This window comes from Hippocampus bargibanti, linkage group LG10, assembly GCF_051943395.1.
Source record: "Hippocampus bargibanti isolate YZ-2025 linkage group LG10, ASM5194339v1, whole genome shotgun sequence".
Lineage (NCBI taxonomy): Eukaryota > Metazoa > Chordata > Actinopteri > Syngnathiformes > Syngnathidae > Hippocampus > Hippocampus bargibanti.
The window spans coordinates 20,501,837-20,520,025 of record NC_142743.1 but is presented as its reverse complement, the minus strand read 5'-3'; the positions used below and the strand labels follow the sequence as shown (position 1 = coordinate 20,520,025).

The 18,189-nt window shown below is 37.6% G+C and overlaps 1 protein-coding gene across 1 annotated transcript; it reads left to right on the top strand.

Moving 5' to 3' along the window:
• Window positions 1-1,040: 1,040 nt before the first annotated feature.
• On the top strand, window positions 1,041-17,108 carry cxcl12b (C-X-C motif chemokine ligand 12b). The gene is made up of 4 exons (XM_089006765.1): window positions 1,041-1,180; window positions 4,205-4,322; window positions 12,103-12,186; window positions 14,018-17,108. Exons 1-4 carry the CDS (start codon window positions 1,114-1,116, stop codon window positions 14,055-14,057), a joined length of 309 nt encoding a protein of 102 aa, XP_088862891.1. The 5' UTR covers window positions 1,041-1,113; the 3' UTR covers window positions 14,058-17,108.
• Window positions 17,109-18,189: the final 1,081 nt, after the last annotated feature.

Here is an 18,189-nt window from a genome sequence, read left to right as displayed (position 1 = left end):
GAGAGAGAAGAGGAATTGCTCCACTCACGATATGCAGCAATGTTTGTCCAAGAGCAGAGAACTCAAGAGGGAGCGCACCCAAACGTATGTGTGGCAGATGGAGAGGAGAGTCAAAGGTGGCTTCACAATATGAAAATGGCAGAATTAACATGATTCAAGATTAGATAGGGAAAAATAATGTTGGCAAGTGGGGCCCAATAAAACATATTGGTTAATTCTGAGGGCTTGAAATCATGGAATGATAAAAAGGGCAAAGTATTTTATTAAAGAAAGAGATGCAAGAAATTGAAACTCTTTCGTTTGACACCATTTGACACATAATGATTTTATCAAAGAAAAGATGAGTTAAAATCTTTCCTAACTTTGTGAAATTGTGTGTGTGTGTGTGTGTGTGTGTGTGTGTGTGTGTGTGTGTGTGTGTGTGTGTGTGTGTGCGTGTGTGTGTGCGTGTGTGCGTGTGTGTGTGTGTGTGTGTGTGTGTGTGTGTGTGTGTGTGTGACTTCAACACTATGAAACAGAATCAAACAGAACAGCAGCTTGCAACAAAGATGCAGGAAGACTGGAAGAATCACAGAAAGACACAGACAGAGACGCCTTTCGTAATTAATTGATTGATTGTTCAAGTGTTCTGAAACATTGAACAATTGGATGTATACGTTCCGAAGGTTACACAAGGTCATTTTCACGTCATCTGTAAATTTTGACGGGCATTTGAGGCTCATTTTAATTTTATCCATAATGCTAAATAGACTTTTTTTGAGTAACCGTGCATACTGAAGTGGAGGAGTTTGACAAATGGGGCAAAATACCCCCTAGACCTTTTACTTGACTCTCTGCCAACCTTTTACAAGTAAGGAAGTCTCTCCTAACTCGCCACGGCTCCCTCCTCTTTCTTCTGGTCCTGCCTGACTCTCTCACCTCCTCTTCTCCCATGCTGGGACATCCCCTCTGTCCCCCCACCCACTCTCCTCTTCTGAGAAAGTGGGTCTCCCTCGTTCCCCTCACTCACTCTCTCTCTCTCTCTCTCATGTGAGATTTTAACAAAACACAGCGCTGGCGGCCTCAGTTGTGCCTTGGACTGTAGCAGACGGAGCAGCTTGAGCGAGCACCAACATGGACATCAAACTGCTGCCGCTGATGCTTCTGTTGGCCGTGTTCACACATGGACCAACATGTAATGGTACGTTGGAATAACTCTAACTCATCATTTTTACTTTTCTATATTTTTAAGACATTTTCTTTGTTAGTCTACATACTGATGTCTTGACATTTTTTCCTGCATGAAACTGCATTTTTTATTCTCTTAATTATAATCTCTAAATTTGCTCCAAAAACATTTTTGAAACTTTTTCATCTTCAGAATCATCTTTATTGCCAAGTATGTAGAACACACAAGGAATTTTTTTCCGGTCGAACACGCTGCACTAGTATCATCATCAAAAAATTGCAAAGAGGCACTATACAGTTCCATTTGGGCTACTGTTCAAAGAGTTAATGGCTTGGGGGAAGAACCTGTTTAAATGTCTGCTGGATTTGGTGCGCATGGATCGGTAGCGCCTGTCTGAGAGGAGTAGCTGGAAAAGGTGGTGGGCAGGGTGCGGAGGGTCCAGTATGATTTTCCGCGCCCTAGTTTGGATTCTTGCAATGTGCAAGTCCTCGAGAGTGGGTACAGCGGTGCCAATGATTTTTTCCTTGATGGTCAATTTGCATACCTCTCTACCATGTTTTTTTGTAATTATTATTATATTATATTACATTACATTACATTATATTATATTATATATGGTAGTAGTAGTACTAGTAGTAGTCGTCGTAGTAGTGGTATTATTATCATTATCATCATCATCATCATCATTATTATTATTATTATTATTATTATTATTATTATTATTATTATTATCTTCATCATCATTATTATTATTATTATGTATTATTATATAATAGAATAGTATAGTATATTATATAATTATATTCTATTATTATTATAATCATCATTATTATTATTATTATTATTATTATTATTATTACAATCATCATTATCATCATCATCATCATCATTATTATTATTATAATAATAAATTATTATTATTATTATTATTATTATTATTGGTAGTAGTAGTACTAGTACTAGTAGTCATAGTAGTAGTAGTGGTGGTAGTATCATTATTATTATTATTATTATTATTATGGTTAAAAATAAAGTGAAGCACACAATGTATAAGCAATGTGAAAATGTATCAAGTTTGTAATGTGTAATGCAATGTAATGTGTAAATATCTCTCAATTATTATCTTTCACATTTTTTTCCTGAAAAAAAAAATACATTTTATTTTTCTAAATTGAACAACAAATGGTTATCTAACAACATTGCATGTTATCAACTTTGTGGCCCCACGTAAGTGTGACTTTATGTTGATGCCAGGTGTCAAGTCAGGCTGTTGAGCCTCCTCGCGTGCGCTTATAAGCTTGTTGCTTTTGCCCCGCTAGCACCTCTGCGTTGCATATTAAAGGCTTGTGTGCATTTGGCTTCTCTCTTTGCTTTCTTTTAATTACTTTCTAATTAGGGATAAACAACGCGCCGTTGATAGCAGTGGATGCTCGCTTTAAGCGCCAGTTCTGCATGGTGCATAATGATTCCCTAGTTTGCATTACAATGGGGAATAGTCATTAGGCTGATATTACCTGGGTCTTTGCCATTTGTGGTGTCCCATTTGTCATTGAATTACATCAGAAGGAATACGTAGAAGGTCATCGATTCAATAGGCGCACCTTACTGTGGAAAAAAAGTATTTTAAATTTGCTGTACGTTGTTTAAAAATCACGCCAAGTATAAGAATACAGTGAGACCTCAACTTACGAACTTAATTGGTCAGAGTGTGTAAGGCGAAAAGTGTGTATCTCAAAACAAAAATCCCATAGGAAACCATTAAAATAGGAATAATCTGTTCCCGGGTTTCCATAAAATATACCTTTCAACTAAATGAGCCTTAAAACTACACACAACATACCTTATTCTATGCATAATAAATGTGATATTGTATTGTACTGAAAGAAATACACTGCATCGTATCATAAAGTCACTTTATTTACATTTGTGATGGTCATTTATGGCTTGATGGAATGGCGTTCGATGGTCGATGGTTCGATGGTCCAAGGGAATTGCTGTTTGGAAAGAGAGGCGCATTACATGAGGTCCGTAATTAAAGAAATAAACTGTGCTGTGAAATAAAGTTTTATTTACCTATTTGATGGTCGTTGATGGCTTCCATAAGGACTGTTGGTGCTGTTCGGTCGTGTGCTTCCGCCGAAGATCACTCCGCCAGCCATGCTGGGTGTTTATTATGAAAATAGTGCTTATTATAAGGTTTAATTTTCATAAATTTGACATTTGTAAGACAAAAAGTTTGTAAGTTAAGGTGTTTGTAAGTTGAGGTCTCACTGTACATTGCTGAAAGTGTCTTTGTGGGGCTTTTTGAGAACCGTCATTTTGGACAATGCCGCAAGCTGTATTATGGAATGCGCTTCCCAGACTTTGATGTTTGCCGTTATCAGCTTGCATCTGCAATAGTGCACGGGGGCCCCGCGAGCCTCCACGCCGGTGGTGGCACACGGGTGATTTGTAATCATTTTAAGAATGTACTTAGGGTGATTTCCACCGAAGCTACGGGAGCTGCTGAGGGCTCTTTTATGAAAGAGGGCAACATTAGAAATGATCATCTAAGGACCCCTTTAGTGAGAGAGTAGTCAAGCTGAATGCGTTCTGATTGAAAAGCTAAAATGTGTGTGTGGGGGATATCGGAGGGGGGGAGTAAGTGGTCAAAAAGGGAATAATCTCTTTTTAATGAATGTGTTGTGGAGAGCAATAGCAGGTGAACTCGTATGCTCCCATGCTTTGGAAAAAAAAACATGATAGTAGATTAAACGTGGTTTTAACACATCCTATGAGGGAAGTAATCATGTCCTCTTTCAACAGATTAATACCTTGAGAACTCACGCGTACATTTGCTGTTATATAACTGAGCTGTGGAATTGGAATTTTGTTCATCGTTCATTTTTTTCTGGCATAGCATAATATTGATACATCATACTGTTTTTTTTAATAAGATTTAGTCAATAACATAAATGTAGTGTATTTTCCTTCCTCAGAACATACCAACCAATGTAATAAGACATTTTATAAACATTGTATTTGGTGTGTTTACAGCAAAGCCCATCAGTCTTGTGGAGAGGTGCTGGTGTCGTTCTACTATTAACACGGTTCCCCAGCGTTCCATCAAAGAGCTCAAGTTTCTCCATACACCCAACTGCCCTTTCCAAGTCATGTGAGTACAATGAAAAGATTAGCACCTCTGCTCGTGGTTTGTCTGTTTTGACTAGTTCTGGCACAAACAGAAACTTTCTTTTTCCAGTATTTGTGACATTTAAATCTTGTCAAGATTGTCTGCTCCAGCTTCGATTGATTGGTAGTTTTGGTTAGAGGATAAGGTTAATAGAGCTACGCAACCACACAAACAAAACATGTTTTATTCATTACTCTGAATTTCATGTGAGAACGTAAAATAGTTGGCCGGCCTCTGACAAGCTGGGATATATAAATTCCAATACGACAAGGTCTAAATCACAAATTGCCAAAATGCTACAATTTCCAGGAAAATGCAGGAATACTTAATTACAAATAAACTGTATGTAATATACCATGGTCCCATGTTAGCAACCTTCATAGCTTTTGATTTTGATTGATTAAATGTGTGAGGCGCATAAATTCTTATTGAGTTCTCTGACAACGGATGTCATGACAAGATGTGGAGGGAAAAAAATGGATGATTAAGTATGAGAGCGCATGAAATATTGCAATTGACTGGAGGCCAGACCAGGTTGCACCACACCTCACTTAACTCAACTCAACTGTATTTATAGAGCACTTTAAAACAAGATCACGCTCCAACACTAACAGTCTACACAGCTCAAGCATGATGGACAATGGATAGAAGGATTGATAGGTGATTTACGGAATAGGCCAACCTAACCATAAATCCATCCATCTTGACACCGACACTAAACTTAATCGAAGTCCACTAAACCCGCATCAAAGTTAGCCAAACATGCGCCTGCATGTGTGTGTATAAATGGCAAAAGATACATTTATGAGATACATGGGAATTTCTCCATTTTGAGACCAATAAAGGTTTTCTTATTTAAAATGAAAACCAGATATTTCACAATTACAAGTACAAAATGTAGCCTTCCCCTAATCTCAAGGACAGAATATTTTGTGAATATAAGGTTATTCGAAAAGGTCACTTTCCTTGCTCAACCTTTGAACTATATGTTCACATTCAGCTCATTAAAGGAAAACCGACGTCTCCGGACAAGTTGTGTTCATAATTTGTAAAATGGCTTCAAATGACTTCTACTGAGCGTATTTTACAAAGATTCCACCGCATAAAGCGATATTTTACGTTTTAAGACTCGTGCTGAATATTCAGGAAGTCTTGTTTTTGAGTTGGTGACGAGTCCGTACGTGACGTCACTGAAGGAACGCCCCTGACCGAAAAAAAAAGGACACATTGTAGCAGTCCTTCCATCACGTCAATGCTTGTTTGGTCTGAAAACCTCGTGTTACACCAGAAAGAGCCAGAAGAGGGCGTCCAAGCTCCATGGAAGGAATTTATCAGCCTGTGGAAACGTTGCTGATTGATTCCTCACAGGAGCTCTGTGGCCATTTTAGGCCTCTTTTTGGGTGAGACATTTCCCCCCAATGTTGCCTCAAAATGGCCCGGAATAAATTCTTTAATCGATTTAATCTCTTCAGAACTATTTGAATCATATTCATAACTAGATGTGTAACAAGAAAGCATATTCTCCGAATCTGAAGCCTTTGATTCTCCAGCAATGCCAGACGTCTTGGCGTGATGTCATGAACTGGGGGCGGGACTTTCTGAAAATGCCCAATTCGCAGCTCATTTTTTTTGCAGATTTTGGACACTTTAAGTCATTTTTATTGGTGTTTTGCATTTGAATAAAAATATCATACTGCATGTTTTGGGTATCTTAAATGCTATAAAATGTTTTTCTGATGTCAGTTAGGAAACAAAAAAGTGACATTGGTTGTCCTTTAAATGTTTATATGTAACACATTTCTCCAATGTACATGCAACAAGATCTTTACAGTAGAAACTATTTCGCAATATGTTTTGTTTTTTGTGTGATGTTAAAATCAACCAAAAAAATAATATAATAATAATACATTTTATTTCAAACGCCTTTCAAAGCTCTTCAGGACACTTTATAGTCACAGACAAGCATTGATACAATAATAACTAAAATACAATTATAAATAGAATACAATAAATAAAATATAATTATAAATAGAAACAAGAGATAGAGCTACACAGAAAATGCAATTTTAAATAGGTGGGTTTTGAGATGGGGGAAAAAGGCTGACTTTAAAGCGTTGCATTCCGATTGAGCAAAGAAGTGATAGCTGAAGCTCAAGGGTGCAAAGGAAGCAATAATTAAGGGTCAAAGTGATTACCTTTGTTTTTCTCCTGACCCCCTATGTCCCTTTTCCACTTTTTTTTTTTATCTGCCACCTTCGACCACACAGCAAGGCTGAGTATAATGTCACTGGCCTGGAACACATTAACTCAAAAGCCTCATTCATTAGTTGTCTATAGAAAATCAGGTGGCAGAAGCCTCACAGCCAAAAGGCAAAAAGGCTGCCAAATGAGGAGGGGCGGGGGGGGGGGGGTGACTTGTTGACTGCTTGGAGCGTAAATGAATAGCTAAAAGGTCGCAGGGGACGTGGAGATGCTCCCAGCCCATTGGATTCAAGATGTCTTTTTGGCCAAGTGACAGGGAAAAATACAGCTCATTTCTCTAATATCTCCATTGAGGCACATGAAAGCATGCTCAAGTAACATTATACTCCTCTGTAACCCCACCACCACCACCACCACCACCACTCCGGCCTGGCAGTGTCCCGCTGTGCTCCCCAATATGACCCCCACAAGTCCTTGCCCACTCATCCCAGCATGTTGTTGGTATTAACTTGCTGTGAAGTAATTACTACCTGCTGCTTGCGGAACTCCAAGCCCTCAAATTCGAGCTAAGTCAATTGGAGGTGAAACTGCGAGTTGCCTGGCCAGACAAGCAGACAGATAAACAGGACGAAGGAGGACACATCAAAAACAAAATGGAGGTCCCCAGCGGATAGATCTGCCACCACTTATAAAAGAAGGGGAGGGGCAGAAGGGAGAGAAAGTAAACACAGACCCAGTTACAGAGCTGCTGACATGTTGGTTTGATGGGGATTTGATGATCCTCATCCCTTTAAAGTGGAGATGCCATTTGCTCATGTGAGGTGCTGAACACAGAAGGTGGCCGGTTAAAGCGAGACGGGACGTTTCATTTATGGAGCGGTGTGATGGAGATATGGAAGAAGGAGAAAGACTCTCCTTGTGCTAACTCTCACACATGACCACATGACACACAAGTGTTAAATACATTAACTCATTGCTAAGTCTATTCTTTTTGTCTTTTCTGTAATACCGTACAATAGCTATCTGGCTGGCTGGCTAGCTATCTAGCTGGCTAGCTATTAGCTATATATTGGCCTGCAAGCTAGCTTTCTATCTATTTGTCTTACTATTCTATTTGAGTTACTTCCGGGTTGAGTGAACGCTGGCGTGTGTGGCTTCCGCTGCTCACCCACAGAAAAACGTATGCTGTGACTGTAAAGTGACCTTGAGAGTTTTGAAACGCGCCTATAAATGAAATGAATTATTATTATTATAATATTGAATTCCAGGACTCACAAAATATTGCGTTTTAGGACTACATAAACATTCAATGCAGCGTAAAAAACCATAGACTCTCTTCTTTTATTAGAAAAAAAGAGTTAATTTCTAAATTATATGGGTCTGGAGTTATATAAGCTTGAAATGAGGGCAGCTGTCCAAAATACAATGCAATATACACATTCTGGTTTATATAGCGCTTTAACAAACAGCTGAAGATGGAATAAAACGCGAACATGGTAAAAAGGGAACTGCTATCCTTGTGGAAAACAAAAATGATTGCAAGAGGCCACAGCCAGCGCTTCATCGACACCCAAGCAAGAATAAAAACAAAACCCAAACAAATTCGGTAGTGGCACTATACGTTATATTATAGATTCGTGAATGGCGGTGAATGAGTTAAAAGTCACCCAATCCGACTTATGTTGCTTCAAAACTTCACCTAAATATTTACTATTTATTTTCATCAGGCCTGAGCACACACACACACACACACACACACACACACACACACACACACACACACACACACACACACACACACACACACACACACACACAAACACACACACACACACAACCACCAGAATGATATAAATAAAAATATATATATCTTTATGACGATAGAGATTGTAAATGTTTTTTAAAAATCTTTTAATTGGGAGAAAATGTCCCCCTTTTCTTTATTTGAAGCTTAAAATGCTTGTGGTTGAGTATTCTCAGACCACACTTTGCAAAATAACCCTCATTTGTATCCGCTAATCATTTGGTTCAATCACAGTTAAATTGAACCACCGGTCAGATCAAAAGGAATGGCCAAACTAAAGTTTACATCAAAGAAATGTGCACAGATGTTTTCGACTCTGTGGAATGTCACACAAACAGGCACGGGATGATGAGCTTTTTTTTAAACTACAATTTTTAGAGTAATAGTAAGGAGTACAAAGTACTGTATTTTCCACACTAAAAGGCGCTTTAGTGTACAAGGCAAACCTTTGATGAATGGCCTATTTTAAAACTGTTTTTATATACAAGCCACACCATATAGAAGGTGTATAGAATAGAGGTGACAATAGTGGCTGTGGTTGTATTATGCATCCATCCACAAAATTGAGCTATGCTACATGGAATACAATACATTCATTCTTCAGCTTTTGCTGTACCCTCTTTGTGACATGAAGCAGTTTAGATGAAAGAGGAGAGGGTCAAAGCGTCCTTTTCAGCAGTGGATCGGGGACATCATGGTGGAATGTGCACATCTACTACAAGCTAAATGTACATTTACTTTTTGTACAGCCTCCCCCACTTTCAATGCACATAACTCTATAACCAAGTAAGCTCGAAATAAATATTTATTTTTTTATTTATAAGGTGTTGAAAATAATAAATATTTCAGACAGCTGCCCCCATTTCAACCTCATATAACTCCAGACCCATATAAAGTAGAAATTAACTCTTTTTCTGATGAAAGAAGAGAGTCTAAGATTTTTTTGAATGTTTATGTAGTCCTAAAACTCAATGTTCTGTGGCTCCTGCAATTTGAGTGAAAAGGACAAAAACCCTAGCATTGAAGTGGACACATTTTTGCACATTGTCTGGCAGTGAATGAGTTAATTTACGTAGCGCTTTAACTACAGCTGCAGCCGTAACAAAACTCTTTACAGATTTTTAAAATTCTCCATCCCGATAATTCAAATATTGATACATTCGATTATCAGGCCCGCTGACAGTTTTTGAGAAAATGGAATGTTTTAGGTGCGTCTTATAGTGTGGATAATACGGTACAACAATTTTAAAAAAATGTTTGAAACCAATCAAGTGCGAAGTCATAAATGGGTCGGTCACGCATGGATTGCTGCGTTCTTTTAGGACACATTATTGTCTCCATGGGAGATGTGAGTGCGCCACTTTTAAAGCAAATTTAAAAAGAGCCATGTTGATAGACAGTGAATGAAGTCACCTTTGATCACCACCACAACGGGACAAACCAGCATTTTTATAACTATTCTAACCTGCATGTTTCTATAAAATTACTAACAAACATTCTATCACACCTCGAGGAAACACGGCTTGTTTATGCCAGTCACAAGTAAGATCGCGCGAGATGCAAATAGTTGAATGTCTCACTCTCCTCACTGCAGCTGCTCTCCAGTAGAAATAGAAGAGTGTTAATTTCTCACAGCTGGCCAGGGGTTGACAACCCATCACGATCAATAAGCATCACATTTTTTAGCTCACATGTGTTGGAGGATATGCTGAGATTTTTAGGTCTTCACTCAGGTGTTTTGGACTGATATTTTTTTTAATGTGGTTCAGTAATGAGTTGTCTCAACCCCAGATAAAAACCCATTAATTGTCATCAAATGATGGATCCTTGTTTACGTTGAGGTCAGTGTGCGGACGACAGTTTTTACACAATGTGAGTTCATCAAAGATGAAGTGACGCTATTATTCCATACGCACTCAAATAAATTATTGGGATTTATAAGCTACAGTTAAAGGACACCCGATGTCACTTTTTTGTTTCTTAACTGACATCAGAAAAACATTTTATAGCATCTAAAATACCCAAAACACGCAGTATGATATTTTTATTCAAATGAAAAACACCAATAAAAATGATTTTAAAGTGTCCAAAATCTGCAAAAAAAATTGCACTGCGAATTGGGCATTTTCAGAAAGTCCCGCCCCCAGTTCGTGATGTCATGCCAAGACGTCTTGCATTGCTGGAGAATTAAAACAATGGCTTCAGATTCGGAGAATATGCTTTCTTGTTACACATCAAGTTATGAATATGATTCAAATAGTTCTGAAAGTGGAAAGCATATATGTTTGCAATCGATGAAAGAATTTATTCCGTGCCATTTTGAGGCAACATTGGGGGGAAATGTATCACCCAAAAAGAGGCAGAAAATGGCGTTCAAGCTCCTGTGAGGACTTAATCAGCCCTCTTCTGGCGGCTTTTGGGTGTAACACGAGGTTTTCAGACCAAACAAGTACAGCAAAATACATTGACGTGATGGAAGGACTGCTACAATGTGTCTTTATTTCGGTCAAGGGCGTTCCTTTAGTGACGTCACGTACGGACTCGTCACCAACTCAAAAACAAGACTTCCTGAATATTCAGCGTGAGTCTTACAACGTAAAATATCACAATATGCGGTGGAATCTTTGTAAAATACGCTCAGTAGAAGTCATTTGAAGCCATTTTACAAATTATGGACACAACTTGTCCGGAGATGTCGGTTGTCCTTTACGTTAAAAAAAAAGTCCAAAACCAGCAGATAATCCTTTGAGTGTTTACACAGCAGTAGGTCATTACCTTTACCTTTTATCGCCACATTATATATTTATTCTCCCTTTGAGAATCGTGAATGTTCATTCAAGTGAAAAAAAGCACACAGGATATGCAATTCAAACCCTCCACGAAGACAAACTCTCCATATTGTGCATTTACATACATTTGTCTTGACGTGACGAGATTTCAACCTTCTAATTCTTCGAGTTGATCTTGCCAAGAAAGCTTTTAAAATGTTTCTCTTTTTGGTTTCACGTGAACTTTATAGGCAGAGGATGCACCATAGACAATATAGTGAGTTAGTCATGACAACAATAAAGCTGATTTATACAGGGCATCAAAAACATATTGCATCACACGTTAATGTGACGAACGAGACCAAATTAACTGACGCAGGCTATTTTTGAGGAATTAATTTGAATTTAGGATATTCGTTCTTCTATGATCTTACATCATGTCAAGAAAGTAGACACTATACACATACAGGCCTGCTTCTAGAGTCCACAATATTCATGCTTATGTGTATGTCCATTTTAGTAAGGGCATCCTGGATCATGGTGGATAATCTAACATGGCAGAGATTTCCAGTTTTTTTTTTAAGAGAGCAATCCACAATATTCTAGTGCTTCCATCTTGCAGTAACGCTGCATTGTCAGTCAAAAGGAAAGGACAGTAAAATATTTCCGAGCATTATTTATAATGTTTACCCATCTAATCATGAACGGTTACAGCGGCAGGCTGATTTATATGGTGTAACAAAAAGCAATAGACAGAAGGGATTCTGCCCTTTCACTTGTATTGTATTGTATCTTCAATAGCAAAATGAGAAAAAAAAATCCCATATATTATTATAGATAACGCAACCACCAATGTCACATGATGCAAAATTGAATCAGCTGTCCTGTAAACTATCCCATAAACTGCAATCAAAACTGTACCGCATCACCGCCTGAAGAGAACAAAGCAGCAGTCATCCCCAACGTTTTCCTTTTCTTTATCCCACAGTGCCAAGCTGAAAAGCAACAGGGAAGTCTGCATCAACCCGGAAACCAAGTGGCTGCAGCAGTACTTAAAGAATGCCATAAACAAGTGAGAAAAATGTCAACTGTCTTGTTTTTCTACGAGTGAACGAAAGCATTACTGACAGACAGCCAGACGTGAATAATTCCGATTTACAGCCTGCATAGTACAAATTGCTGATTCACTGTCTGTCTGATAATTACTCAGTGAAAGCAAAGACACGGTTGATGTAAGCAGCCTGAATTATCATGTGTGAAATGATGCGTATGGAGTTAAGATGGGTGATAAATCTGCCTGCGGCGCGCCTGCTTCCTCCTTTCTCATAACCTTGAGTTGAAGCATCATCATCAGCTCATACGCCACACTTAATACACTTCAGTACAAAACTATGACCAGTGGACTTTTAAATGCATCGCCCACACAATTATCACCAGTTATTTCAAAAGAATTGTTGTGTGAGGGTGATTAAAGGTCTCCTAAGATTGGCAGAATATTCCCATTTTCACAACGCACGTTGTCCAAATGTACACATTGCTCTTAAACAAAACTTTCTCAAAGGAACTGCTGGAGACTATTTCCAGGCTGCCTGTCTGAATCTTCAAACACCACACACACACGCGTGCTTACGATGGGACGACAAAGTTATTCGTGTGAATGTTTAAGGCGTTCATTACTGAAAATGCTCTGCTGGGATCATATCAATATTAGGCATAGAACATGAAACGAATGCAATTAGGCACGGAGCCAACGTGTGTCACGAAGCACTGTTTAAGCTTTTTGGTTTGAATGCTTCAGACAGCAAATCCAAGTGTTTTGTGAGTTTACTGATTGAAGATTAAATGTCATGTTCATTTTAGAGGATTCCTTACCCATAGGAGCAACGTGTTTATGCACAATAAATGTCATTTTTATTGTAGAACAAATTCATTTAAAAACATGGAATTCTTGGGAAAAAATGCTTTGTTTGAATGTTTTGAAAGCCATTCCAGAATGTTTATAAATTGAAGAGTACAGTGATACCTTGGCTTACGAACGTAATTGGTTCCCAGACAGTGTGTAAGGCGAAAAGTGTGTATCCCAAAAAATAATTTCCCATAGGAAACCATTAAAATGAGAATAATCCGTTCCCAGGTCCCCATAAAACATAATTTTCTAGTTTTCTAAGCCTTAAAACTATACAAAATATACCTTATTTTATGTATAATAAATGTGCTATGTGCTCGGATCATTGTGATTTAATTTTCACTTGATGGCTAAGAGCAAATCAGATGCTCCCTGAGATTGGAAAAAAAACGTAATTTAAGAAGTAATGTGTAACCCAGCCTCAACTGTTGTGTCTTATAATGTGGTAAAATATGAATTTGTATATTTATATATTCTATTTGGAAAACGTTTTTCATTCATTGAAGATGCGCCTTATAGTTCGGTGGTCCTTATATAAGGAACAATTACACCATTCATTGGGGGTGCGCCTTATACACTGGAAAATACGGTACTTGACTTCCTCTAAAACAGCAATGTCTCAAAAATTCTGCCTCTTTTATCTTCAATCATTTATAAGGTGTTGAAAAACACATGTTTGAAATCACTTTACAATGTCTCAAAGTCAATTTGTCCAAATATGGTTCCTTGACTGTTTTGAAATGAAAGGAACCAAATCTGGGGAGAATTTAACAGGGAGAATTATTGCAGCACAAAAACTTTGAAGGAATTACTGCCAAAGACTTTTACTGTCTTTACATGAGACTCCATGTTATGCATGACATGTTGCGACTGACTATCAAACATTACATCTCAGTGTGTCAAAGTTTGTACCACGGAACTTGAACAGATTTCTATGATTCATTGACGAAATGATGTTATTACTTGCCAGTAAACATCATTCTGAATGTGCGGACAGGGTGAAGAAATCAAGAAGACGCAACAACAAGAAGAACTAAGTCCGCGGGATGTTTTCTATCCGGTCAAAGAAAGCATCAGGTCCAACCTGTGTATGACCTCACCAACGCTATGGATGTATGTAGACACGCTGTTATGTAACCATCCACCTCTCTGGACTACTTGCGCAAGAAGCACTTCATCGCCAATTTGTGCCAGCCGCCACAGGCCTCTCTAAGATACTCACTGAGTGACACCCCCACCGCCAAATCCCTCCTCTGTAGCACCAAGTGTCATTAAAGCCTGCCTTGGGAAAACGGATGCAAGATCTTTTAACTTGTACTTGAGTGACAGAGTGAAAGGAAAAAAAATGTCTGAACAGATTTATGGGTAATAAATGTGCCCGCCACTTGATGCAAAGTCTCCTTTAAAGGACAACCGACGTCTCCGGACAAGTTGTTTCCATAATTTGTAAAATGGCTTCAAATGACTTCTACTGAGCGTATTTTACAAATATTCCACCGCATATAGCTATATTTTACGTTTTAAGACTCACGCTGAATATTCCGGAAGTCTTGTTTTTGAGTTGGTGACGAGTCCGTACGTTACGTCACTGAAGGAACGCCCCTGACCGAAAAAAGGACACATAGTAGCAGTCCTTCCATCACGTCTATGCATTTTGCTGTACTTTGGTCTGAAAACTTCGTGTAGGACCAAAAAGAGGCAGAAGAGGGCGACAAAGCTCCGTGTAAGGAATTAATCAGCCTGTGGAAACGGGCTGATTAAGTCCTCACAGGAGCTTGGTCGCCATTTTCTGCCTCTTTTTGGGTGATACATTTCCCCCCAATGTTGCCTCAAAATGGCACGGAATAAATTATTTAATCGATTGCAAACATGTATGCTTTCTTCTTCAGAACTATTCGAATCATATTCATAACTGGATGAGTAACAAGAAAGCATATTCTCCGAATCTGAAGCCATTGTTTTGATTCTTGAGCAAGGCAAGACGTCTTGCCGTGACACCACAAACATGGGGGTGGGACCTTCTGAAACTCGCCACTTCCGGTTTCAAATTAAAGTACTTTTTAGACACTTTAAGTCATTTTTATTGGTGTTTTGCATTTGACTAAAAATATCATACTGCATGTTGTGGATATTTTAGATGCTATAAAACGTTTTTCTGATGTCAGTTAGGAAACAAAAAAGTGACATCGGTTGTCCTTTAACCCTTCAAATCACACAAATGAATTATTTTAGAGGCAGATCACAATAACACCAATCTAGGAATGCTTTTTGAAATATTTCATTTGTACTATGATTAAAAATGTTGTGATATATATTCTGTTTTTATGCCTTATGTATGTGAAAGTAGCACCATTGTCTTCACGGGATGACCAGTGTAACACTCATCAATGAGCGTGGATCACGTGGTGCTACATATTCATTTTAAGTCATACTCTTTTTTTTTTTTTTCATAAAGTTTGTACTGTTTGTTTTGTGCAAAATCATAATCAGTCAAGATTATTTTTGGGAGCATTTATTTCTTCATAATCTGATGTGAAAGTGATGTGACGAGTGTAGAGAAAGGTGATGAGGAAAATGGAACAAATGCAATTTGGTTGTTTGTACTGTAGGTTAGTGTAGCTTTTACTGAGTGAATATATCAGAATACAGAAGAGACCAAATATTTATTTATCGCAACAGGTGACAAGATAAAACCTCAGCAATAAGATCAGAATTCATTTTTTTTTCTACATTATTGACTGGAAACATTCAAGCAAGTTAATGACATCTGTGGGGAAAGTATTTCAAGCAGCTGAATTGTCAAAAAAAAGGGAATTTTCATGATAGAAAAGAGAGCATTTGATGATATTTTACTTTTTACATGGGAATAAATATTTGTGAGACACTTTATTATTAAATAGGTTTTGTTCATATTGGTTTTTATTTTTATATTGTGTATACGCTCAAGGAATGTTTTTTCAATGCAAGATACAATACAGTAAACATTAAATGAAGGCTTGAAATGTCACAAATGAAAATGGATTCAGTCTAACTGCATTCGTTCATGAATATAATTTTGTAATCATTCATTACAAAACAATTTGAAAACTTTTTTTCCATAAAATGAATAAGACCCTATTTTTTAATATGTTTATGTTAAAAGCCAGCCAAGCAAATTAAATTCTGTCCATCCACTTGTTTTTGTTCTCTCTCTTTTCATTCATTCAACAGTGGTTGGGTCTCACTCTAATAAGGATTCTACCGTAACATCTTGTTTAAACCCTTCTGACAAATTGAGAATTAAAGTCAATATTATTGTGCAATGATCAGAGACATATTTTAGGCGGGCCACTACAAACATTTGATTATCTTATACAAAAAAAATGCTATTTATATGAAGCGTCAAGACAGCCTGTGAGACAAAGCAGAACAAAACATGCGGCCTGTGATCCAAGCAATCAACATGTGTTTTTTATTAGGACACTCCCAGCACCCCGTCGACTCTCATCCCTGTCAAACTATTCGCATAATATCGAAGTAGTGGTTGTGGTCTTTGTTAACTTCATTTGTTGTCTTTGACAATTGGCAGGCTGCTTGCTAATCGGCTATAATCCAATTAGGCGGCAGCCAGCAGTGCAACACCCATTCTTATGAGTGTTACAGATATAAATGGCCCGTATTTCGTGGTTGTAATGATGAATAATTCCGTGAGATCAAAGGAGAAGGACGATTTCACCATGTCATAACGATATATCAAAATTAGAAGTGATCTCGAGTAAGCACCTATTCATATAGCTGCATATTTTTTAGGATAAAAAAAATACTCATAGGTAAAGATAACACAACAGAGAAAATTTGTGATTAGGTCTCAGGAAAGCTGCAAAGTATAATTACTAACATACTGTATTAAAAAAAAAAAGAATTGCAAAATATCACTAGCACAATGCATTGTTGCAATGACACTGTGTATTTCTTACTGTATATTTTTTGTAACAGAAAATATTTTAAAATATGTCATATTTAGCATTTTTTGTTGTATGTGAACAAGGAAAGAGTATTTTAGCTATAATATTCAAGCCCCCACCATTTTTTTTCCAATAAAGTCACATGAAATTAAATCAGATATATTTTTCTTGTTGTGATTTCATTACTCCACAAATCCCCAACCACGATAATAATAATAATAATAATAATAATAATAATAATAATAATAATAATAATAATAATAATACATTTTATTTTAAGCGCATTTCAAATCTCTCAAGGACACTTTACAGTCACAGACAAGCATAGGTATTATAATAAATAAAATACAATCACAAATAGAATACAATAAATAAAATACAATTAGAAATAAAAACAAGAGAAAGAGCTACACAGAAAATGCAATTTTAAATAAGTGGGTTTTGAGATGGGATTTGAAGGTGGGAAGAGACTCGATTACTATCAGGATTACCACCACGTGACACAAACACTGATAGTTTCAGGTGTGTATGAGATGTGAAAAAGCACACATGCAATGCACTTATACTCGTCTACAACTTTGGCTTTTCTTTATCTGTTCTAAATTTTGTGTTACTCCTTGGCAAATTGCTGCTGTGACTCAGCGCCTCGCAAGCTGTAACCGCACTGTGCATCACTGGTCCCAAGTCGTTTTTTATTGGGAGACTGACTGTTCAAATAAAATGCTGTGAAATGTTTCACCGAACATCTTGCAGTGTTTGTTGTAACGGGATTGTGTTCTTGTAGCTTATTATGAACGTATACATACGTATACATACGTCATCTCTCTCCTCTGACCTGTGGCCAGTCATATGAGCAATACGAGACACTTTTTGGAAGCGGACCAAGTGCTTTCCAAGGTCAAGGTTGCATGTTTGGGGCCTTCTGGGCCCATTCAGAAATGATTATTGGATTTCTTTGCTGTGCTTACTCAGCTGAGACGCAGCTAAGATTGACCTGGTGGACCCATGTACAGGATGTAATTATTAATATGGCTTTTAGCTGACAAGCCAGACATGCTCCATGCAGGTGACACATTTTATCGTTTTATTTTAGGATTTTGTTTTAACAATGTCAGCGCCTTAAAATGTTCTTGTTAAAGCTAGATACAGCATGACAAATCAATTTTTAGTCAAAGATTTGGTTTTCACATACAGACATTAGTCCAACTGAGAGTTTGATTGTTAT